General features: G+C 47.1%; 1 protein-coding gene across 1 annotated transcript in view; it reads right to left on the bottom strand.

The window, feature by feature from the left end:
• The window catches only part of URB1 (URB1 ribosome biogenesis factor), a 703,763-nt gene that overhangs the window by 116,009 nt on the left and 562,558 nt on the right, over positions 1-25,196 (bottom strand). Inside the window, exon 33 of the mRNA XM_078658408.1 lies at positions 24,136-24,242. Coding sequence (XP_078514534.1) covers positions 24,136-24,242 — 107 coding nt within the window. The remainder of the gene's footprint in view (positions 1-24,135; positions 24,243-25,196) is intronic.

Raw genomic sequence — 25,196 nt, 5'->3', positions numbered from 1 at the left:
GAGTCCACCACAGGAGCCAGCTCAACGTCGATCATTGACGGAGTGGACACTGGCGGCGCCGAGTCGACCTCCACCCCCACGTGCTCCCTAGAAGAATTGGGCGGGGTCGGAGCCGGTTCGGCTAAGGAACGGCGCAGAAAAGGCGCCGGCTCGACCTCACAGGAGGCAGCCGCCTGCTCAAGGACCGAGGGGGACTCGGGGGCGAGCCCCGAATCCCGGCGATCTCCTGCGATGCCACAGGGAGCCCCGTAGGGATTTGCGGCGAGGCAGGGATGCCGTGGGCCAAAGAGGGGAGCCCCGCAGGACCACACCTCGACACCACTCTCCTACAACCAGAAGCCGAACCCGTCGGCGCCGGGGTCAAAGCCGCCGGCGACTCCGCGGAAGGCCCCACGCGAGGCAAGGGATCCGCGGACGTCTCAGGAGGTGGAGGAAGGGCCAAAGAAGCCTGCAGAGCTGTAGCATAGGCTTTCATTTGGGCCCTAGTCGTCCCTTCACCAGGGAACGGTGGGTAGGGTGGCGACAGGCGAGGGTGCACAATCCGAGGGGAACCCGCGCACTCCGCCGAATGAGGACAGGGCCTCAGCGACAAGCTGCAGGACCTACCAGCTGACGAGTGACGCCCTTGGGGCCATGGCGAAGGGTGATGCCGCAGTCGGAATCGGCGGCTCCTGGATTCTGAAGTAGGGGACGGACGCTGGGACGACACCGACCTGGACAAGCGGGCGACAGCAATTTCATCAGGCGCTCCCGCCGGGACTTCGGTTTGAGGTGCTGACAAGTGTCACAGTCCGTAGTGTCATGGTGCTCGCCCAAACACCACATTCAGATAGGGTGAGGGTCCGTTGCCGACATCTGACGTGCACAAGAAGTACATGTCTTAAAGCCCGAAGGAATTCGCACACTGTTCCTCAATGCAAAGCATGAAAAGAAGGCCAGGGCACGATCCGGATCCACGGTGCCCGTGGAAAAGTGGCAAACTGACGTCGGCGCACCAGGGTGGGGCTTATGTGACCTACCTGATGTTAAGCCCACGGACAACGTCAGGGCGGAGTCATGTGGTTCTGCCCCCCGGTGCGCAGAGATGCTGTGGCAAAGAAAATTTTCCGGATCCAGTCTTACGCCTGGGGATAATTCTATGTTAAGGAATCTAAGGCTAGTAGTCTCTATCAGATAATGTGCGTTTAGCTTTAAGATATCATATTTGTATGCATTTAACAATCCACCATGCAATACCTGTTTTTGAAATGGGATTGCCTTTGTGAGGTGGGGAGAAAGCTAGAAAAAGTTGTTTTGTTTTTCTAAAACCTTTAGTTCTTTCATTGTAGTAGAGTATCGCTCTTAACGACTAGCGTTTGGAGAGCGAGTTCAGCTACTGAGTTTGGTTGAGAAAAAAAATACTGGATGTTCAATCGACTGATTAAGGTGAAAGGCAGATACCACTTTAGGTAGAAATTTTGGATTAGGCTTAAGAACCACTGTGCTATGGTGTATTAATGGTTCTTGTATGGTTAATGCCTGGAGTTCACTCACTCTCCTAAGTGATGTGATAGCTATAAGGAAGGCTACTTTCCAAGTAAGGAACTACAACTCGCAATTGTGCAGAGGTTTAAATGGGGGACCCATGAGTCTGGTGAGGACTATATTGAGGTTCCATACAGGAGAAGGTGGAATTCTAGGTGGAATTATTCTTTTAAATCCTTCCATGAAAGCTTTAATAGCAGGCCCTCGAAACAATGATGAATGTTGTCTTTTTGGAGGTAAGCAGCAAATGCAGCAAGATGTAGCCATATAGATGTATATGCTAGGTTACCTTGTTGTAGATGCAAAAGATAACAGATAATGTTTTGGATTCAAACATCTAGTGGATCGATTTTGTTATTTGTACAATAAATGACAAATCACTTCCACTTTGCTGCATAGCATGCTCTAGTAGTAGGACGTCTAGCCTCTTTAATGATGTTCATGCAGTCTGGATAGGAGATTGAGAAAGCCAAACTCTAGGACTTCAGGAGCCAGATCGCGAGATTGAGTTGATTGGGATCTGGGTGTCTTTTCTCTCCATGGTTCTGAGTGAGGAATTTTGGGGAGAGGTGCAGCTTTTGATGAGGCACTACTGAAAGTTCCAACAGGGTTGGGAACCATGGTTGGCGTGCCCATGTTAGAGCAACTAGGATCATTGTGAGGGAGCGTTGTATGAGCGTCCGAACCAGTAACAGAATGAGCGGGAGAGGCGGAAAAGCGTATGCAAATCTGCCTGACTGGTTCATCCTTTGGACAATGGGTGAGGATATCTGGAAGCGAAGCTTGGGCATTTTGCGTTTTGGTGTGTGGAGAACAGATCTATGTCTGGATGACCCCACATTTGTAAGAATGGAAGAAGAACTTGAGGATGAAGTTCCCATTCATGAATCTGCTGTGTTTGACGACTGAGCAGATCCGCAATCGGATTGTGTACTCCTGGTAGATGTTCTGCGAGGAGGTAAATGTTTGGAGGAATGGCCCATCTCTATATGCTTTGCGCTAGTTGTGAAAGCTGAAGAGAGTGTGTCCCTTTCTGCTTTTGTATGTAGTACATTGCTGTCATGTTGTCTGTATGGATTAAGACAGCGTTGCCTTTTAGCAAGAGTTGAAAAGACTTTAGCGCTAGAAAGATTGGTAGTAACTCCAGATGGTTTATGTGGAGTTGTTTTTGTTGATGGGTCCATATACCCTGAATGGTTTGGTTTTGGAGATGAGCTCCCCAGCCGGTGAGTGATGCATCTGTGGTTAGCACTATCTGTGGAACCGGGTTGAGGAATGGCCGCCCTTTGGATATGTTTTGTGTATTACACCACTGCAGAGAGCGATGTGTGCGGCTGTCCACCAACATCAGATCTGTTAACTGTCCTTGAGCTTGGTTCCACTGATGAGCTAAACATTCCTGTAAGGGACGCATCTGAAGTCTTGCATAAGGAACGATGAGGATGCATGAGGCCATCATACCTATTAGCTGTATTAACATTCAAACTAGAAGGGAGTGTTGAGGTTGGAACCTTGATATGAGAGCTTGCATGCTGGCTATCCTGACTGGATTGGGGTATGCTAGGGCTTTTGAGGTATATATTGTGGTACCTAAATACTGAATGAGGTGAGACGGCTGAAGGTGTGACTTAGGTAGGTTTATTGTGAATCCCAAGTCGTGGAGCAACTGGATTGTTCTGTGTGTATTGTGTACACAGTGTGTGTGCGACTTGGCTTTCATGAGCCAGTCGTCGAGATAAGGAAACACGTGAATGTGTTGTCTGCGCAAATGAGCTGCGACTACTGCAAGACATTTTGTGAAGACTCGGGTGCTGTAGTCACTCCAAATGGGAGGACTTTGAATTGATAGTGCTGTCCGTCCGCTACAAACCGTAGATATTTGCTGTGAGCGGGGTGAATGGGAATATGAAAGTAGGCGTCCTTGAGGTCTAGAGTGGCAAGGAAATCGCCCTGTTGGAGCAGTGGGAGAACCTGTTGGAGAGTGATCATGTGGAAGTGGAATGACCGTATGTAGAGATTTAACGGTCGGAGGTCCAGTATTGGCCTGAGAGTGCCATCCTTATTTGGGATTAGAAAGTAAAGTGAGTAAACCCCTGTCCTTGATGAGGTAAGAGGACCGGTTCTATTCCATGTTTTTATAATAAGGAGAGAACTTCTTGTTTGAACAGCGACAGATGGTCTGTGGACATTGGACGTTGTTTGGGGGGTATGAATGGGGGAGTTGAAGTGAGTTCCAGGCAGTAACAATACTGGATAATTTGTCTTACCCACTTGTCTGTGGTGATGGAATTTCAGACAGGTAGCAACTGTGATAGTCTTCCCCCGACTGGAGTGGAATGGTCGGGGGGAAGTGGAGGGAAGTCACTGTTTTGTAGTAGGAGAGGTGCGGGTATTACTGCAGCCTCTATCTTTGTTGTTGTTGCCTCTATAAGGGGAGGTTTGAGTATTGTTTTTGTAGGAGGATGAGGTGTTGTCCTTCCCAATAGTTTTAGAGGCGCCCCTATAAAATAAGCGACAAAAATAACCTCTAGAGGTTGTTGCCTGCAGGGCTCCCATGGACTTAGCAGTTTCTTAGTCCTTCTTCATTTTCTCCAAGGATGTGTCTACAGTGGGTCCAAATAAGTGTTCTTGATCAAAAAGCTGATTAAGAATTTTGGACTGCAAATCCTGTTTAAACCCAGATATGCATAGCCATGCGTGTCTGCGTAGTAAAACGCTTGTGTTAACAGCATGAGATGCTGTCTCGGCTGCATCAAGAGCACATTTTATACAAGCATTTGTAATTAATTTACCCTCTTGTATGAGGTCATTGGCGTTGGTCTTATACTGATCGGGGAGATGTTGTAATGAGCCGTATCATACCTGGTCTGCAAAGCTTGGGTGTTGGCAATGCGCCAGGGATTTGCTGCTTGTGAGGCAATGCGTTTGCCAGATACATCTAGTAATTTAGACTCCTTATCTGGAGGTGGAGCATCCCCTGATCTTTGGGGATTTGCTTGTTTACATGCATTTGCCAAAACAAAGGAACCTAGAGGGAGCTGTCTTTAATGTAAGCTGGATCGTTGGGAGCTGGTTTATATTTTTTCTCAATCCTGGGGTTGAGAACTCTAGCTCGGACGGGATCTTTACAAACATCAGGGGCATGTTTGATGATACCTTTGAACATGGGTAGAATGCTTTTTGATTTTTGTGACTGTATGAAAGTTTCTAACAAAAAATCTTCCTCCTGTGGGTCTGAGTAATTCCACCCCATGATATTGTGCAGCTCTATTCATGAGCTCTGCAAAACCTATGTTGTCGTTGGGGGGGATGGCCTAGATGGGTAGAAGTCTGGATCTGGGAGATCTGGAACATCTGGGGGATTATCGTAATCATCCCAAGGATTAGGTGTTGGGAGGGTAGTGTCATCATCATTATCCTCCTGCGGGTTCACATCCCCACCCCCAAGGTGATCATCAGCATCATCTTCTTGTGTAGGTGAATATGGAGGCATTGGAGAGTGTGCTGGAGAAAGTGGTGTTGTGGGGATATTTGGAGGAGAGAAGGGTCTGGATGGAGAAGTGTCCATGTCTCTCTTCTTTAAGGGTACCTTGGGGTCTTCTGGGGAGTCCAAATGTCTCTTTTTAGATAGAATTGTCTTGATATGACCAGTTTTAGGGTCAATGTGAAGAGTTTTTTTGTTTAGGATCCACGGGATCTGGTTAAAAAAGGTCTTTTAATCCAGAATCTTAGTTTGTTACCGATGATTTTGGTTGTTTTGGTTTTGGTTCCAAAGCTTTAGGAAGGGTTTTAGTGTCCATTTGCTTTGGAGGAGCTGTGGAGTCCGAGGACTTTTTCGGCTCTGAGGATTTATGGTCTTTTTTTCAGCTCGAGGATTTTTTCGGTTCTGAAGATTTGCTCTTTTTCCGCTCCGAAGATTTGTGGTCCGGTTTCGGCTCCCAGGGTTTATCCTGCTAGTGTTTCGGTGCCGAATGTTTGGGTTTCGGTAGCGGGGATGGTAGTGCGGTACTGATGTGTGGCTGGCTTGTTCCCGAGCCGCCTGAAGGATTGTCTTTGGACTTCAGAGCCGAGCCCGAAGATGGGGCATCAGATGTTTTGTCACGTGTCATCTTGAGCCGGAAGGCGAAAGTGTTACCAGAGCCTTATGTTTTTGAGACGAGGTATCGGTACTCACAGTTCGCTGACCTGGAGTAATCGTCGGATCTTCAGCCTCTGATTCATCTGCATCGGAGACGAAGATGTCTTCATTGTCCGGTTCCTGTTCCTCTGGAGCATCAGGGGCTGCATCAAAGATGTAGTCCGGCAACGAGGTAGTGGATCAACACATTACGTGACGTTGAGCCCGACGATCATGTATGGTTTTCTTCGATCAAAATGAAGCGCGGGCCGGGCAATTTTTGTCCTCGTGTTCTGGAGAGAGGCAAAGGTTACAGACCTCGTGGAGATCAGTGTGTGGGAATTTGGCACCACACAGGGGGCATTTTTTTAATGGAGTTCTTTCCATTAGCTTTAGGGCCTGATGGCGAGGATAGGCCCAATGGCCCGCATCGACAACTCGGAATCAAAGGTGTTGAGATTTATGGATCCGCATCGAGGAGCGCGATCAATAACAATACAGTCGAGCGGTTAAGGATTGCGCGTCGATGGGGAATCGAATACGATGCCGACCGGGAGCGCAGCCAGTTACATCCGAACCTGATTGCGGAAAAAAACAATCTGAAGATGGAGTCGATGCCAATGCGTCCAACACAATAAGGAGGAGTCACCTATCCCTTGACTACAAAGACTTCTTCGACAAAAACAAAGTGCAAACATCCAAGCCCAACACCAGATGGCGATCTATGCTACAGTATACAATATACAGCTCATATGCCTCGAACATATTTCTTCCCAAAGCTTTCCAGTCTCTTGATTCCCTGCAGGGGGTGCAGAAGGGAATGCGCCAAAGGAAGTGGAAGCTTGAACCACCAAGCTTTGTTGGGAGGGGTGGACGGTGAGAAAAACTGAGTCACCCGGTGCAGGGCAATGGCGGCGGGCAATCGTTCTATTCACAGAAGCCCCTGTGCTGGGCTTGGACCAGGTACCCAGAAGAACGTCCGTCAAGGCCTCATTGAAAAGCAGCAAGGGTTCAGAGTTGGAGACATAAGGCTGCAAGACACTAGTCTTGACTGCCACAGTAGGGAGCTGCAGGTCCAAGACACCCGCAGCCCTACGCACCACCACAGCGAATGATGCCCCCTTCTCCCTAGCCAGGTTAAGGGGAGACAGCACGCCAGAATCTGGTGAGGTGTCCAGGCCACTGGCATCACCCAGTTCCTCATACCAATCCATGTTTTGAGGTTGCAGGATTTCTAAAGGGATCCTGCCACCCCTCCCAATCCTCCTCATCCATTTCTAATACTTCAGAATAGGGAAGTTTGAACAGCATGGAGCCGTACGGCTCCGTCAGCGCCGGTCTGGGCGTCGGTGGATGCCTGACCGGCTCCGTGTTGTCCAGAATGAGATTTGGAGAGGTGCCAGCGATGCAGAGGACCTTGGCAGCGGATGCGGTGCCGGGGAAGGTCGCTGTGAAGGTGCAAATGGCGCCGATCCGGACCAGGGAACAGGTCCAGAAGGAGCCGAAGGCGCGGAACCCACGGGGATTCCACTGTCATCTGACTCTGTAGGGCCCGAGGGCGGGCTGGCAGGGTCAGGCCACCCAAATATGGCGTATATGGCATCATAAAACTCATTAAGTTGGGCGGGGTCACTCGCGGCCCCAGAAAGGGAGGGAAATGCGGAGCAGACCCAGGCACCGACATGGCGCAGTGACAGGCGCCGCACGGCTTGAACTCCGAGGTCTTCTTGCTAGACATCCCTAGCACACTAAAAGGAATCGACAAAAAGTTGAAAACAAATCTGCCAAAAAATGACAGGGATAACCTCTTGGCGACGGATCTGCGCTGGCTGGCACGGAAAGAAAGGAACTATCATTAGCGCACCGGAGTGGCGGTTATATTGACAACGCAGATGTCAGGAAGACGACAAACACAATGCCTCTGATGTCACACGGAGTCGACTGACGCCACCTACGGTCGCGCAGGGGTACTGCTAAGAAAAATCTTCTGGATCCAGCCTGACGCCTGGAAGTTCAAAAGAAAGAAATCTGCAGCTAGATGTCTCTATGAGATTGGGGCATACGTTAGTCTAACTCACCAGACTACGAGGGGCGCCATAAGCTGTGGTCACGATAGATGCGAATGATGGCACCCTTAAATATCAGCCCAACTAAATAATGCAGGATTTCACTAGATACTATACCCGTATGAATCTGGAGAAATCCATGGCACTGTGGGTATCAACCAATACTTAGAGAAAGCTACTTTAGCATGGATGGAGAGCTGTCGAAACCTTGTGTGCCCTGCTCTTTCTTGTGGAGGTCGATAGCGCCGTCAGAACATTGAAAATTACAAGGCACTTGGTAGCGACACGGTGACAGGTGAATTTGATAAGGAATATATGAAAGAGCTTGCCCCAGCACTACTGGCGGTTTCAAAGAGGTGATGGTATAAGGTTGATTACCACCAACGATGCATGAAGCAGTTGTGAATACTTTTAAAGACAGACAAGCTACAGAAGAGGTGTGGTTCACATTGGCAATAAAATATTAGCCAAAATAGTGGTGGCGTGACTAATACCACTACTGCGTAGATTGGTACTGCCGGACTGTAAGAAAGTGCCCTCTTTTTGCATGGTTGCCAACACTTTATACCAAACTGCTGAAGTACTTTGACTGAGTGTGCCCTGGGTTCCTGCCAAACAGGTACCCAGGGCCTATGTTCTTTTCCTAAAACTGCATGAAGACAAAACCCAATTGGCACTCTTTGGCCACAGGTCAGTCCATTGTAAATGGTACCATAGGTACCAAGGACACTGTGGCCAGGGAAGGTCTCTAAGGGATGCAGCACTTACTGTGCCACCCTTAGAGGCCCTGTACACACACAGAAACACACACAGAAACACACACACAGAAACACACACACAGAAACACACAGAAACACACACACAGAAACACACACACACACACACACACACAGAAACACACACACACACACACACACACACACAGAAACACACACACACACACACACACAGAAACACACACACACACAGAAACACACACACACACACAGAAACACACACACACAGAAACACACACACAGAAACACACACACACACACACAGAAACACACACACAGAAACACACACAGACACACAGAAACACACACACACACACAGAAACACACACACACAGAAACACACACACACAGAAACACACACACACAGAAACACACACACACACACAGAAACACACACACACACACAGAAACACACACACACACACACACACACAGAAACACACACACACAGAAACACACACACACAGAAACACACACACAGAAACACACACACACACACACACACACACACACACACACAGAAACACACACACACACACAAACACACACACACACACACAGAAACACACACACACACACACACACAGAAACACACACACAGAAACACACACAGACACACAGAAACACACACAGACACACAGAAACACACACACACACACAGAAACACACACAGACACACAGAAACACACACAGACACACAGAAACACACACAGACACACAGAAACACACACAGACACACAGAAACACACACACACACACAGAAACACACACACACAGAAACACACACACACAGAAACACACACACACACACAGAAACACACACACACACACAGAAACACACACACACACACAGAAACACACACACACACACAGAAACACACACACACACACAGAAACACACACACACAGAAACACACACACACACACACACACAGAAACACACACACACACACACACACACAGAAACACACACACACACACACACACACACACACACACACACACACACACACACACACACACACACACACACACACACACACTGCAAGCTGCGTGTTTTTGAGCAGAACAAAGTGAAGAGTCGACATGGCCATGCCTACATCTCACTGTCCTGGCATAGGTCATCCACCCCTCTAGCTTGGTACACTATACCAGTGGTGAGGGTTCAGGTGCATGAGCCCAGTACCCCTCCAGTGTCTAAGCCAATTCTTAGACATTGTAAGTTCATTAATGCCATTAAGAGTATATGGTACTGGGAGTTTGTCATTACGAACTCCACAGCACCATAATGGTTTTACTGAAAACCGGGAAGTTTGGTATCAAACTTCTCAGCACATTAAACCCACACTGAGGCCAGTGTGGGGTTTTATGAAAAATACAGAGGGCATCTTGGAGATAACATCTAAAAAACAACCTAACACTAGTGTCCTGGCTGCCTGGCTGCTTGCCAGTTGCCACCACCAGACATGTTTCAGGACCCCTGGGTCGAGAGCCCGCTGCTCTCGAGGGTCTGAAACAATGCACACACTGGGACGAGGTGCCAAGCCTCCTCCCCAGGATGGTCAGGGTTCACGAAGGGGAAGCTTCAAATGCTTACCGCCTTTGTGTGCTACCCCAGGCATTGGCTGCTTCCAGCAATTGTCCCCAACCGGTTATGACCCCCACGTTGAGCCGGAGAATCGGCAGGAGGAAAACCAAGTGAGGAAGGGAGGTGTGCCCACCTTTGCCAACCCCACCCCCAGCCATACCGACCTGTCCCCACCTCGAACCTGCTCCAGCGAAATCCCGGTGTGTCCTGCAGCCAGAAGCTTCAAGAACCCGAAGGACCTGCCGGGCCTTCGAAATCCAAGACTTTGTCTCCAGTGAACACTGGATTCACTCACTAACAGACTCTGCCCTCAGCCAAAACCGTGAGTCAGGACCACTCTGCACCTGACGCCTATGGCCGGAGTTCGAGTGACCCAACACCACAAGGAGGGGTCCCTGGCGATCCTGACCTAAGATCTGGTGATCTCTGACCTGCCTTGTCTCTCCAAACGACACCTGCAGTCTCTTTCTGGAGGACCCCCATGACTGTGACAGGAGCTGGTAAGAAAACCAGACGCCTAAAGACAAGATCTTTGTCCCCGAGCCTGCAGTCTTTGCTGTAACCAGAGAATCCCCATTGAAAACAACAAGACACCCGACACCATAACTGCACCTTGCACCCAGCCGCCCCTGTGCTAAATCGACAATTTTTCATAGCATTGTACTCCATGATTGTAAAACTTGCTTGGGCAAGGAAGGCGGCCAGAATAAACTGGAAACAATGCAATTGTCATGCGCCCTGGGAGGGTTTGCAGCACCAAATTTTGAAATTGACTACTTAATAGCCCAAGCGCAGTATGCACACCACAGGTTTAAAAAGACAGGCACCCCACTATGAGATGAAGAAAGGATTAGAAGCCCCTATGCCACCGAACACGATACTCGTGAGGACACCCACTGGATACACTAGAGAAATAAACACAGTGTATTGTATGGTTTGAGCATGGTCAAGATTGGCGAACAAGGTGGGAGTTGAAATTATATACTCCCCAATGATGCCCTTATTGAATAATCCTGATCTAGCGGTGACGTGCAAACCAGCAGCTAAAAAGCAACTGGCAAATTGACAGCTCCGTACCATGGGGGATAAGAAAAACACTGGTGTCTTCCTAACAATGCAGAAATATAAGGACATGGGATCCCACAACACACTAGATGTACGAGTTACTTACCTTCAGTAATGATGTATCTGGTAGAGACGATTCTAGCCGCAGATTCCTTAATGTAGAATTATCCCAAGGCGTGAGACTGGATCCGGAAAACTTTTCTGCCACAGCATCCCTGCGCGCCGGGGGGACGGCACCACGTGACTCCGCCCTGGCATCCTCCACGCTGGTGAGGTCAGCGAAGATAGATAAGTCCCACCCCGGCCCGCCTACGTCAATTTTCTACAGAGAACTTTCTGCGCCACAACGTGGAGCCATCACAACCAAAACTGTGAGAATACTGGAACAGTGTGCAAAAACCCAACTATACAGAAGGGAAAGAAACAAAAGGTGAGGAACAGCATATCCAGAATAGTGTCAGGCACCAAGTCATGGAATGAAAGAATAGAATGCAGCTACTATAAGCAAGCCTGCAACCAACAGAACAGCCTCCCTGGAAACAGAAAGCATGTGAAAAAGGGCACAGCAGACAACGAAGTCTGCACCCACCGCCAGGAGCCAAGAAAGGGTAAAAAGGCAAGAATGGAAGTACAATGGCAATTCAACCCCCAACACACCAGCAGGGGAGGAGCTCCCAAAAACAACCAAGGTCGAGACCCAGCCAGGGGACCTCAACCCCAAGGACTGTCAGGAGTGCAAGCAACAAGGAAGCAGGGCACAATGAACCCCACATAGAAGACTAAATGCATGGGCCCCGAAGCACCCAGGCATTCGCCAACCAATTACCAGAAGGAAGGAATAGAGCAACAACAACAACCAGGCGAGCATCCCCCTATGGAGGGAGTAAGAAAAAGGAGGCACTCGCAGAGGAACACTGCCCAGGAGCAGGCGAGTGCAGAAGACCGAGAAGGGTCCTTGCAGAAAGGGGAGGAAGGGCGGGTCGTGAAAAAATCTACGGCTAGAATCGCCTCTACCAGATACATCATTACCGAAGGTAAGTAACTCGTACATCTGATAGAGACTACTAGCCGCAGATTCCTTAACGTAGAATATATACCCTTGTCATACCCCAAAGGGGGAGGAGGGTCTGCGATAAGACGTCTCCGGCTCAGACGAGCCCAAGACCCCCCCAACAGGGGACCCGCGACGGGGACAGGGAAAAACAGCCCCGTCCACCGCAACAGGGAGGAGTCACAGGCCCTAAGCTGAAGAGAACCTCAATATCGTGGAGGAACACCTGCCCCACAGGGGATGTGTTAGAGCGACAAAGAGGCAACCCAGCCTTCACCAACAGGAGAAAGCAAAGGCAATACGAAGGGTGGGGGGCAGAACACCCCAGCCTAGTCAACGTACCAGGGACCTCCATCAGAAGACCCAAGGCACAGGCAGCGCAGAGGAAGAAGAGCCACCTACAGACTCCAAGGAGAAAAGGCCAAAAGATGGCAAGCCCTCCGCCAGGAAACATACCCAGTGAAGAGGGCTGCCAAGCCCATCACAGCTTGAAACCAAAAGACAAGACTGAACGACGCCTCAGCAGTAAAGCAGGCAGAAAAATAATAACGAAGCTCACAATTGCCTTGAAGGTAAAAAAAGCAGAAGATCCAGACCCCACACCAAGGTCGCCGGCCACAAAACAGAAGAGCAGGCGGGGGCAGCCAGCTGCTGACAACGTTTACTAGCAAAGCTAGTAAACCGCCCCAAACGACCCCTAAAGGGGGACCGCCCCGGACAGAACCGATCCACTAAGTAGTGAAAGCAGTAAGAAGAGTAACAAGTAGGACGGACCAGGCCGTCAAACACAGGAAACAATGCCCTCAGAAACACCAGACAGGGGCCAGACCAAACGGCAGGCAAGGGCAAACCATCGCGGCACAATGCCGTAGATGACCAAGCCACGCCCCAGTAAGGACCAAAGACCGCACCATCGTAATACAGCCACACCAGGAAGGGCGATGAACCCGAAAGGGGGAGTCCACACCCTCCCCGCATAAGACAAAGCTATACAATAGCTATCGATAGCCCACATAGGGTAGGACACGTCCCAAGAAAGCATGGGAACCACTCTTGGGGAAAAAACAATCCCGCATCAGAGGACCAAATCATAGACCTGCGGCAGAAACCACGGAAGGCTTAGAAGTCAGCCAGAAAACACATTCGTACCAAAAAAGGGGCTGAACCAGCAGCCAACTGAAGAGCGGGGCCAACCAAGGACCCAGAGGGCACAGTATCACTCACAGAAAGTGTAACAGCCGTCCAAAAACCAAATATCAGGAGCAAGTGGGATAACTTCTCCCACCAAGCCCCGGAGGATCAGCAAACCAACATACGGAGGAGGAGGAGGAGGAGGAGGACGGAGCCCCACACGAAGACCGTGAATGGCGGAGTCTGCATGAGTATTAACAACAAAACCCCCGTCAAAAGGGAGGTAGACCAGACACTCTCTAATATTTTCAGGGAAGATACCATCGCGTAGCCAAGCATGGCGATGGAGGGCCACAGAAGTGGCCGTAGCACAGCCAACAGCATTGGCAACATCCAAAGCCGCGCTAAGAATAAACTCGGCTAACTCCCTCCCATCCAACACATGGGCCCGCAGATCAGCACGGGCCCCCTCATGAGAGACATGAGAGAGAGGGAACTCCACAGAATCCCACAGGCCAGAAGTAGCCGTGGTCAGCACACACAAAGTGTTAAGCGCCCTCAAGGCAGCACTGGAAGAGGCAAAGACATTATGCCCCCATGAATCCAACCACGGGCCTCCCGAGACGGAGGGAACAACACCACAAGCAAACACGGAAAGGCATTGCGCAGTACAGCGCCTTGAGAAGAAGGGTGGAAAGAAAGACAGACCGGGTCGTGCAGAGCAGGTCGATGATGGTGCAGTAGTGTCTGAGGCACGGGATTGCCTGTGGTACGGTGCCCCATAAGAGAATTATGGAGTGACGCCTCAAAAGGAAGAAACAACTCCCGTCCACCAGAGCCCTGGTGGAGAATCTCCAAAAGGTTGTCTGTAAGAAAAGGAGTGACCGGTTCACCGATCCTCAGAATACCAGCAGCCATGGAAATAGCCCGAACGAAGGCAACACTGGCCTCAGTAGGGCGCCGTGGAGGTGAAAGTAATTCCTCTGTGGGTGATAGTTGCAGACTGAGCCGCCTATCCCCAAGTCCAGGGAGATGCGGCCAGCCCCAACATGTAGGAGGTTCCACAGAGGAATGGGGAACCTGAGGCGCCCCAGGGGAGTGCGGAGACGCCGGTGGAAAAGCCAGCCGTGAGCCACGGAAAGAAGGGCTCGAGGATATAGGCCGTGGGGACGGTGAAGAGCCGTTCCTGGAAGATGCTGGTGAAAAGGCAACCACATGGTGCCCTGTCTCCGGAGAGGAACACACCAGCAAGTGACGGACCTCAGGAGAAGAAGGGACCTCAGGAGACGAATTCAAAACCCGGCGCAGCTCTGTGGAGTCCACCATCGGCGCCTGATCAGCGCCGACCAGTGCCAGAGTGAGCCCACGTGGTGCCGGGCCAACTCCTGACACCACGTGCTCTGCAGGGGAATGGGGTGAGGCAGATACGATACGGTGCCGGCTCCACCTCAGACGGGGCAGCCGCCCGCGCCGAGGGCCAAGAGGGACTCGGGAAGACGACCTAGGCCCTGGCCTCCACCCGTGACTCCACCGGAGCCGAGGAGGAAGGCTCCCGGTGCTGAACCGGAGCCGGCTCGACCTCTGGTGAGGCAACTGCCTGGTCAGAGGATCAAGGGGGACTCGGGGACAAACAATCGCCTGCGACACCACAGGGAGCCCCGTAGGGATTTGCGGTGAGGCAGGGACGCTAAGCGCCGACGAGGGTAGACCCGAAAGGACCACACCTCGACGACGGCACTCTCCTACGACCTGAAGCCGAAACCTTTGGCGCCGGAGCCGCCGCCGCGGAAATCCCCGCGCAATGCAAGGGATCCGCAGGCATCACAGGAGGTGGAGGAAGGGCCAAATAAGCCTGTAGCGCCGCAGCCTAGGCTGACATTTGGGCCCTAGTCGCCTCCACGCGGGGAAATGGCGGGTAGGGAGGCGACAAGCCGGGGCACCTGTCCTGGGGGGAGTGGGCGCCCACCGCGGAAGGAGGACAGGGCCTCGGAGACATACTGAAAGACCTACCAGCCGGTGAACCACGGCCAAAGTGCCGCGACTAAAGGAGATTCCGCAGACAAAACTGTTGTCTCCTCGTCTCAGAGGTAGGGGACGGATGCTGGGACGACACCAACCTGGATAAGCGCGCCGACAGAAACTTCATCCGGCGTTCCCACCATGATTAGGCTTAAGGTGTTGGCAGGCGTCGCAACTCTCTCCAAGTCGTGGTGCTCACACAGGCACCACATGCAAATCGGATAAGGGTCTGTCGCTGACATAGTGCACAGGAGGTACACGTCTTGAAGACCAAAGGCAGTCGCACACTGCTCCAACAAACGCCAAGTGTAAAAAGAATGGAAGGCCTGAAAACAGGCCAGGACAGTAATTCGGATCCGCATTCCACGAGGAAAGAGAAAAAACTGGCGTAGGTGCGCCGGGGTGGGACTTATCTATCCTAGCTGACGTCACCAGCGCGGACGACAAGGTGCCGTCGCCCCGGCGCGCAGGGATGCTGTGGCAGAAACGTTTTCCGGATTCAGTCTCACGCCTGAAGATAATTCTACGTTAAGGAAACTGCAGCTAGTAGTCTCTATCAGATATAGATTTATACCATCGACTAGCCCGCTCTGTTCGGGAGCATATCCGGTATAACCAGTGGAACATAGTGACTAGAAATTACTGAGCCACTCTTGATTGCTAAAGTGCTCCCATCCTGAATAATTTAACTGATGTATGTTACGGTAATGCAGGATATGCAAGCATGGAAATTCAGGTTAGCGTCAGAGTTAGCTGGGTTAGGGACATAGGCCAGGACCTCGAAAATGACACATGGGCCTACTGCTGCCTGGAAACTCAAAAGGTATCAGCAAATGCCAGGCACCGACTGGTGCATTACAAATTCCAATATAGGGTAGTATACAATACCCAGGCGACCATGCAGCAGTGAGGACTCACACTGATACAAGGTGCCAGAGATGTACTATCCTACAGGTGGGCTTCTACCATGGTTGGGCAGTGAATCACTACTGGAGCAAGATCTTTGCTAAACTTAGTGTCCTGACAGGGGAGAGATTAGCCCTGATACCGTTACTAGCACTGTTGTACGAGACATACCTAAAACATACAGGAAGGTCCCTACACTAGCATGGCTGATGGTGAAACGGTGCGTGGCAATGTACTGGGGCAGGGGTAGACCATCCAGAAGCGAAGACTGGGTGAAGGATCTAGTATGGTGTAACACACAGTCATAGATATATAACTTAATATTCCTACACCAATCACGACCCAGAACATTTGGGACCTCTTACTGCAATACATGCTGGCAGATGAGTATAAGCAGAACACAGATAGTGACACATTGACACACTACAACAGAAACGTAGGGGAATGAGTTGCCCTTCAGTAGGCCTGCCCCTGGAAAGTGTAGTGAGTGATCTTCTGGTGAGAAACATGTACCTTTGATTGATGTCTGACTGCTCTGTTTATGACTAAATATGAGTGTACTTGATTGAATTTGGACAGTGCAAATGTTTTGGGTGATTTGTTGCAATGTCTACAAATTACCAATTAAGCCTTAAAATATATTTTTAAGGTGAAAAAGCAAAATGAAGATTATTCAAATGAGAAAAAATGATACCCGCTACACAACCAAGTAAGCCATAAGTCATAAACCAGTGAACAGAAGGCTTAAACTAAAGACAAGGGGCCACATGTACGTAGGGTTCATTTTGTGATGACCTAATAGAGAATTGTTTATGAATCACTATTAGGTAAACGCAAACAGCTACGACCTAAAGTTTTTTTGACATTCAGCGATTCCTAACAGGGTTGTAATTTACCTGCCTCCTTTATATTCAATTTGCGACTCATTGAAAATCGCTAAAAACATAGGGATGGTTGCCTGCTGGGGATGCGTTTCAAAAACAAAAATGAAAAGTTTTCTTTAATTTTTTAAGAGTAGGCAGTGGTCCGTGGAAGCATTAACTGCTCTTAAAAAACTGTTTTGCTTACATTCATAAAGGGAAAGGGGTAACCTGGGAACCCCTTTCCGTTTATGAATGGGTTACCAAAATGTAATGTTTTGTGACTGAATTTCTGTCACAAAACATTCTTCATATCACTGTGAGTTGCTATTAGGAAGTAACACCCTTAATACGCCCCTTCCTAATACCAAATCGCTAACCTATTTGGCGATAGGTTACTGAATCGCAAATGGTCCTTGCACATAGAAAAATTATCTTCCCGGTTGCAAAAGGCCCGATTTTGTGAATAAGGCCGTTTGCAACATAAAAAAAGTTACATACATGTGGCCCAAGATTTCTTAACTTGAGATATAATTAATAATGAGCGATCTGCAGAACATCCTATTTTCAACAGTACTTGTATATACTAGTCCCCCATTATTTCCAAATTTGCTTTATGTTGAGTGTTGTCTGCTATTAAATAAGGATTAGTGCAACACACACTCTAATGTCCATGCCAATTATTGTTCTGAAAGACTAAGGGACTGTTTAAGAATTCCGAAGAACTCCAGATACAATAATACCAATGATACGCCATTACAGGGTATTCCAAGTTTCTATTCTTAAGACTGGGGAATAACTGCATCAACTGGAGTTTGTGCCTCAGACCCAAAGTTTGCCAATATATGCTGAGTTGATTGACTGAGAGAAGGGCACTGATTCACTCTGTTAACCGGATCTGGGCCCATCTAGGGTCAGAAAATACATTTAGTAAAATAGTAAAGCAAATACTGGCAAATACTGGTACTCCAGTACACATTCCAACTCTGTCCCCATTATAACCTCATTAAATATTACAATAGTCGACAGCCAGACAACTTTTGTCATCAATAAAAGGTATCCATACAAAAATGCATTTTTCAAAAGGCCAGTAAAATCATTTCCCAAAACCAAACTCCATGCATATCCTTCTATTCAAACTGTGGGGCGCGCACTCCTCTCTAATTTCACCTTTGTTCCCTGTGGCAAGTCGAGGGAGGAGGGAGGGGAAATCGACGAGGCACGAAGTGCCCATGCTTTTATTATGTTTACCCTCCCAGGAGGGGGTTAATTCATTCAGCTTCAGCAAGGAGGCAGGTAGTCTCCTCTGCTAAACCGAAAACTGCCTTTCGAGGACATTTAATTTAGGAAATGAGGACTGTGATGGTTTCTGATGATATTCACAGAAGCCCTGGTGACGTGGGAGGCGCTGCTTTAGGTGACTGAGCAAAAAAACAAATTATGGTTCGTGAAAAAATGGCAACAGCGCCAATTGCAAACAGGAAGCATTTAAAGTTGACACAGAGCCCGGCCCCCCTTTGAAATGAAGTGAATCCATACCAAGAGCATAAAATCGTAAAGGACAAAATCATCCAGAAATTGGGCAAAGTCACAACATTCAGACCATGAAACAGGACATATTGTTGCAGCCTCATTTTGACACATTTAAAGCAATTGATTTGTGGTGCTTGCCAATGGTCCCTTAACCCACATTCCTGATTGTCTGTCCCCCGAGGTGAAATACAGAAGCCTCATTAACATGCAAATGGTCTTTTAAAGACCTGTGAAGTGCTTGGGTGCGGGTGTGTGTGTGCCCTGAAGCTGCCTCAGCCCGGGCACAGACAGGCAGGATGAGATGAAGAGGATGAAGAGGGTGATAGAGGGAGGTAGAGGGAGGTAGAGGGAGGGAGACAGAGGGAAGAAGGGAAAAGGAGGCAGACAGAGGGAGAGCGAGGGAGAAAGGGAGGGAGAGCGAGAGAGAGCGAGGGAGGGAGGGAAAAGGAGGCAGACAGAGGGAGAGAGAGGGAGAGCGGGAAAGGGAGGCAACAGAGGGAGAGCGAGGGAGGGAGGGAGTGGGAGGCAGACAGAGGGAGAGCGAGGGAGGGCGGGAAAGGAGGGAGGGAGAGGAGGCAGACAGAGGGAGAGCGAGGGAGGGAGGGAAAGGGAGACAGAGAGGGAGACAGAGAAAGGGAGACAGAAAGAGGGAGACAAAGAGAAGGAGAGGGAGGGAGACAGAGGGAGAAAAAGAGAGGGAGAGGGAGGGAAACAGAGAGAGAGGGAGGGAAAAAGACAGAGGGAGACACAGAGAGGGAGACAGAGAAAGGGAGACAGACAGAGGGAGACAAGGAGAGGGAGGGAGACAGAGAAAGGGAGAGGGAGACAGAGATAGGGAGAGAGAGGGAGACAGACAGAGGGAGGGAGGAGGGCGACAGAGTGATGAGGGTAGGAGAGAGAGAGAGGGAAACGGATAGGGAAGGAGAGAGAGAGAGACAGAGAGAGAGGGAGACCAAGAGAGAAGGAGACACAGAGTGAGGGAGAGACAGAGAGAGAGTGAGGGAGAGACAGAGAGGGAGTGAGTGAGACAGGGAGTCAGGGAGGGAGAGAGAGGGAGTGAGAGGGAGTGAGACAGTCTGAGTGAGACAGAGGGAGAGAGGGAGGGAGAGAGGGAGAGAGATGGAGAGAGAGAGAGAGAGGGAGGGAGAGAGATGTGTGTATGCCTGGTCCGGTGGCTCAGCGGACGAAGGCATCCGCTGCAGGGACCTCTGTTCAACCTCAGTTTTTTTTGTTTTCTCTAGCCCTGCCCCCTCCCCCACTTACCCTGCCCCCACCGGTGCGGCCCTCGGACACAAACCACACTATAAATTTGGCCCCCGAGAGAAAGTTTGTGAGTACCCATGGTTTAACACATTTGAAACCCTACTCTGCCCTCAATAACATTCTGAGTTACTTCAAGTGTCTGGGATTGCACCTTGCATTCAGACACCTCGCTTCTCATTCTCAAAAATCCATCCACAGATTGACAGTCTATGACGAAAAACAGGCACACCCGTCACATTTATGTTGGTGGTGTTATCAATCAATGTCATGTGTAAAACAAAGCATCCTAGTAAAAACTATTTGCGCACATTTTATCTAGGAAAATGGTGGTTTGAGCTATGTAATAATCTGTCATTTCAGCACACCCACTCACAAACCTGCACTTAACTAAACACTCTTATTATGTTGGACACTATATGCTGGATATGGCCCAGGATATGCGCGCGGCGGTCAATTATGTAGTGTACTAGATTCCAGAAATTTCTGTCAGGTTTTGGGGGGGGGGCCTAACAGCTGAAAAAAGTGAGCTGGGGGGGCTCAACCTACAAAAGTTTGAAGACCTCTGAATCTAACAGATCAAAATGCAATGAACTGGTTTCTGCCACGTTTGAAGCATTCTCTTATTCGCAATTACATTAGTAACACAGACGTTCTCGTTTATGAAGCATAATCTAGATAAAGTATTAGCTATCTAACACAGGTTATGATTCCTTAAATGCACATCAACAACGTTGTTTCAGCCAGTGTTACACCGATCTAGTGAACCAGCACATAGCAGCAAAAACATTTTTTTATGAGAAAAGAGACACAATGGATAATCTTTATAGATCAAACTGTCACATGAAAATGTCAACAGGAGTGCTAGTTTTCTGTACTCTTCAGCTTGAAGTCCACAAACATCCATGCAATAACTTGTGCCCTCAGGTCGTTAGCCCAGTCTGTTATGATGTTATCGTATAAAATTTGTAGAGAACTTTGTACGAAGCAAGATAGCTCAAAAACATTTACTGAAAGTAACTTTATGACTAAACTGGCTTCTTAATGACATGACCTTGCTTTAATAACTTCGAATGGAAATTAATTTCCATAATGTTTATATGTTCCGGACCTGCAATTTTGGTAGCTGCAGAGCTCAGTCTTAAAAACATTGAGCTGTGCTCTGCTACCATAACTGTGAAAAAAAGTTTGACAACAATCCTGTAACTGACAACACACTCCATATTTACCAACACTTGCAATAGCTACTGCCAGATACCCCCAGACCGGATTCACCAAAACTTGAAAGAACTTGTTGCCACTGGCTGGCTAGCAGTTTAATCATTCCATTAAAGGTTTTTCTTTAAACACGCTACAAGTATAATTTCTATTTTCCCTTTAAGGTTTTCGACATAAAATACGTCAGGGGAGAAAACAGCAATAAAGCAACTGAAGTTGCAAATCCAGACACATTTTACTGTTGATACAGCACATTTCAATACAGCACTTAAGATGCTTTTGCATTTATCAAAAAATGAAAGACCTATGCCAACTTAAAAATGTGCATTTCCCACCAAAATATCTTTAGTTAAAGGAAAAGACGAATGCAGGAAGGAAAAACATAGGTGATGACATGATCTAAGTTTTGATCTCAGGGGTGATGACCCTTCACCAACCCGTCCAGTGCTGATTATGGCCACAGCAACCATATACATTCCATAGAAAATTCTTTCTAGTCATGTTTGTTGATTTTCTTTTCTTCTCACAGAGTTTTATCCTCAATTGATTATGAAAGTTCTAAATGTTGTACACATCCTTCATGGGCGCCACAGGGCTTCTGCACTTTAACTGTACCTGCACAGTTTTTATACTTTAGTTGTATCCGCAAACTGGAAATACACATATTTTTAATTAAGGAACAAATTCAAGTTCAAAACAAGAAAATCCACTCCAGTAAGTGCAGGATTTCTTTTATATCAAAAGATTAGCCGTCTGGACTATCTTCTTTCTTTCTCAGATACTCTTGTAAGGACACAGGATTATGAATGAGTGTGCAGAGATAATTCTACTGGAAAACCATAGCCTAGACACAATGCGGTAAAAACATCAGCACACATCTATTAACCTCACAAAAATGTTATCACTTTGGGACTGATAGATGTAACAAAGATATTTTCGTCTACAAATACTGGTATTCCTCCTAACAAATCGTTAAAGAAATACCATAAAAATATTTTGGTGGAGTTAAAAGAGATGACTAAAAATGACTAAGCCAGCTTGCTTACATAATGTTTGTGTGGCTTAAAGCAACAGTACACAGCGCAGGTGACAAATGAGAGAAGAAAGACAAATATAAATGTGAATTCTAAAGGAAAAGCATGTTTTCCTCAGGAGTTTTATTTTATTTTGATAGTGTATTGAGACAACTGGTACAGAGTGTTTGGCAGGAGTTTTGAAGAGCATTGCATTATGCGGCTTCGGGAGAAATAATTATTCAGGATTTAAGTGCAACATGAAGTATCAAAGACAAAGTTACTTCTATTAAGTGACCAGTTTGTTCCATGGAAGGTAAATATTTATGTGGACACAGTTTACCGAACAAATATTTCAGTAACAATGTGATCAGCACAAGCCTTAAAAGCGTGTATTTGTGTAACAAAGAAAAGCATGCTTTGTTTCAGGGATTGTCACAAAAGTATCAAGGTTTTTCTCAAGTATGAGGATGAAAAGGTACATGTGAGGAAGCACCAAAGCTATAAGCATACCTGTCCCTTAGTTCCATCGCAACTTCCCAGTGCAAAGTCTCACTTATATCCAAAATTGCTTGTGGCAAGACAACTTGACAGTCTTTCTTTTTACCATAATTATATTGCCCCTCAGCAATATTAGATGTGAGATCTTTCTATTTTAGGTCACACAATGTAATAATCAGGTAGTCTTCATATAATACTCTTATGTTCAGGCATTTGGAGATTTTCCATAGCAATCATATGGCTGTGAGTGATGATTTTCCACTACGCACAGAATTAATCAGGCTCAAAATACTGCTGAACAGTTATATTCTTTAGGACGTGTTGAAGGGTGCTGCTTTGACCCAATTAAATATATTTGATGTATTATTATCATTTGTGTAGATATTCTCATATAACATTTAACTAACAACCTTCTGTGAAAATAAACAGACGGTACAAAAGATTATAAAACTACATAGCTAACACAGTGAACCATGTGCCGGACAGAACACTACACAAAGAGTGCAACTGGGTTTAAATTATATTTTTTTATGGGTTAGATACACATTATTTCCCAAATATATTTGCACATAGCAGCAAGAAAAAAAATATGTTTTACATTGCACGATAGCTCGAACTTTGGAGTTATCAAGGATGCTCTTAGTTTTGCTGAATATAATGCCATTCTATCAAATGTCTTCTGGCTAACATTCATGACTACCACTATTCCCTGATCGGTTACCCTGAGCACACAGACAAAAGGCCTGCTAAGTATATAATTAGATGGGTCAGGTGTTAGTTTATCTAGTAAAACCAAGTTCTATTAGATGACACTAATGTCAAAATAATATAATACTTGTACCTCTATATATGATTTCATCATTTTCCCTACCACTGTTGGTAGATCGACTGCCTATCACTGGTCAGCCTCCTCTTGCACCTGTTATATGACCTGAAACTATCAGCTTTCTAAATTGCAATCTAGATTGGTGTCAGGTACACAGGCTATTCATTTCCCCACCTACTAACCTATCTAAACCACTTACATGGCACTAAAATTGTAAAATCCAAAACAAATGTAAATATTTGAATCAATACATACCCAATGCACAGTAGTATACAGAAAGCCAGCATAGCATGTTACATGTTGTACAGTAATTCCGTTTAAAAAAAAGCTATTAATCTATTTTGATAAATAGAAACTAAATTGCACTCAGAATTTGCTAGGAACCCATGTGCTCTGTCACTATCACTGTGTGTCCCATTTGACTGCTGTCAAGCTCAAACAAGAGTGTTTGTTCTGTATGTTAATAAAGGTATTTTAGCGGTAGCTTTACATCATACGGACATTGGATGAGGTTGCTTGAATTGGCTCCAAAGTTATATGCATGGTCCATTTTCAACATTTTACTTGTAGACAGTGCAACAAAATGTTGCCCAGACTGGGAGGGAACAGTTCGAACCTAAGGATAACACTCATTGTTCCCAACTTAGAAAAGAAGAGAAATTTGAAATACTGAATATTTACCTCCATGTCACAGCTAAAAAAGAGCTTGTGGAAATCAGGTACTTTCTGCAGGTCCAAATTCTGGTGCATGAGAAGGAATTTGTTTATCTTTATGTACATGTGATCCTCTGTGAAGAGATGAGGAAGAGTTACAAAAGCACTATTAGTTGATAGATAACATTAATTAACCAACATTCCTTTAACACTGACATTAATATGAAAACAGGGGTGGGGATTAAGATGCAATGCTTTGAACATAGTATTGATTGTGTATCTTTGTACTGTAATATCTCTCTCCTATGCAATGGACAAAAGAAAGAGGAAGACAACGAAAAAGCATTATCTGGAAAATACACATTGCAGTGGACAAACGGACTGGATTATCACAGCAGTATTAAGCAAATGAACATGTGGGAGGTGGATAGATGAAGGAAGAGGGGGAAAAAAGGATAAAGTACTGAAAACTAGGAATGTGTCCACAAGAAAGAACTCAGCCTTAACAAACGTAGGAGTACTGCAGAGCCCACAAATACCAAAGCAGCCAATAAAGGAACACCTTTTGTTAAAAGAAATATTTCTGAAGAATTGTGTTTAATTGTCTTTTTTAAATCAGGAGAGCTTTACAAATAGTCTAACTCTGAAGATGTCAACTAGAAAGAGTAAGAACCCATGACGTAAGGCCAGCAACAAGCATTGGATGATCACTGCACCTTGATTGTATGGCTCAAAGTCTGCTAGTTCAGAGGATGAGTGGAAAGTGAAACCTGTTATGCCAGGTCTTTGAGAAAATATACTTGTTTGAAAGGTTTTATGAGCATCTTCAATCAAATAATTATCAATTTTATTTTAGCAAAGATAGATCTCAGATCTGATTGGTGGAAAAACAGAACATTTAGTTCAGGTCGTTCTACATACTGAACACAATGAACACGTTGCTTACCTTCAGTAATACTTTCAGGTGGACGTTCTGTCCACCTGCAGATTCCTCACCTCTAGAAAATTCCCAGGCACCAGATTAAATCTGGAAAATTTTAACAGCATTCTCCTGCACACTACTGTGTGGTTCCAAGCTGATTGCGTTC

Source organism: Lissotriton helveticus, chromosome 8 (genome assembly GCF_964261635.1).
Source record: "Lissotriton helveticus chromosome 8, aLisHel1.1, whole genome shotgun sequence".
Classification (NCBI taxonomy): domain Eukaryota; kingdom Metazoa; phylum Chordata; class Amphibia; order Caudata; family Salamandridae; genus Lissotriton; species Lissotriton helveticus.
Note: the sequence above shows the minus strand (reverse complement) of the source record. Positions and strands in the feature narration are given on the sequence as shown.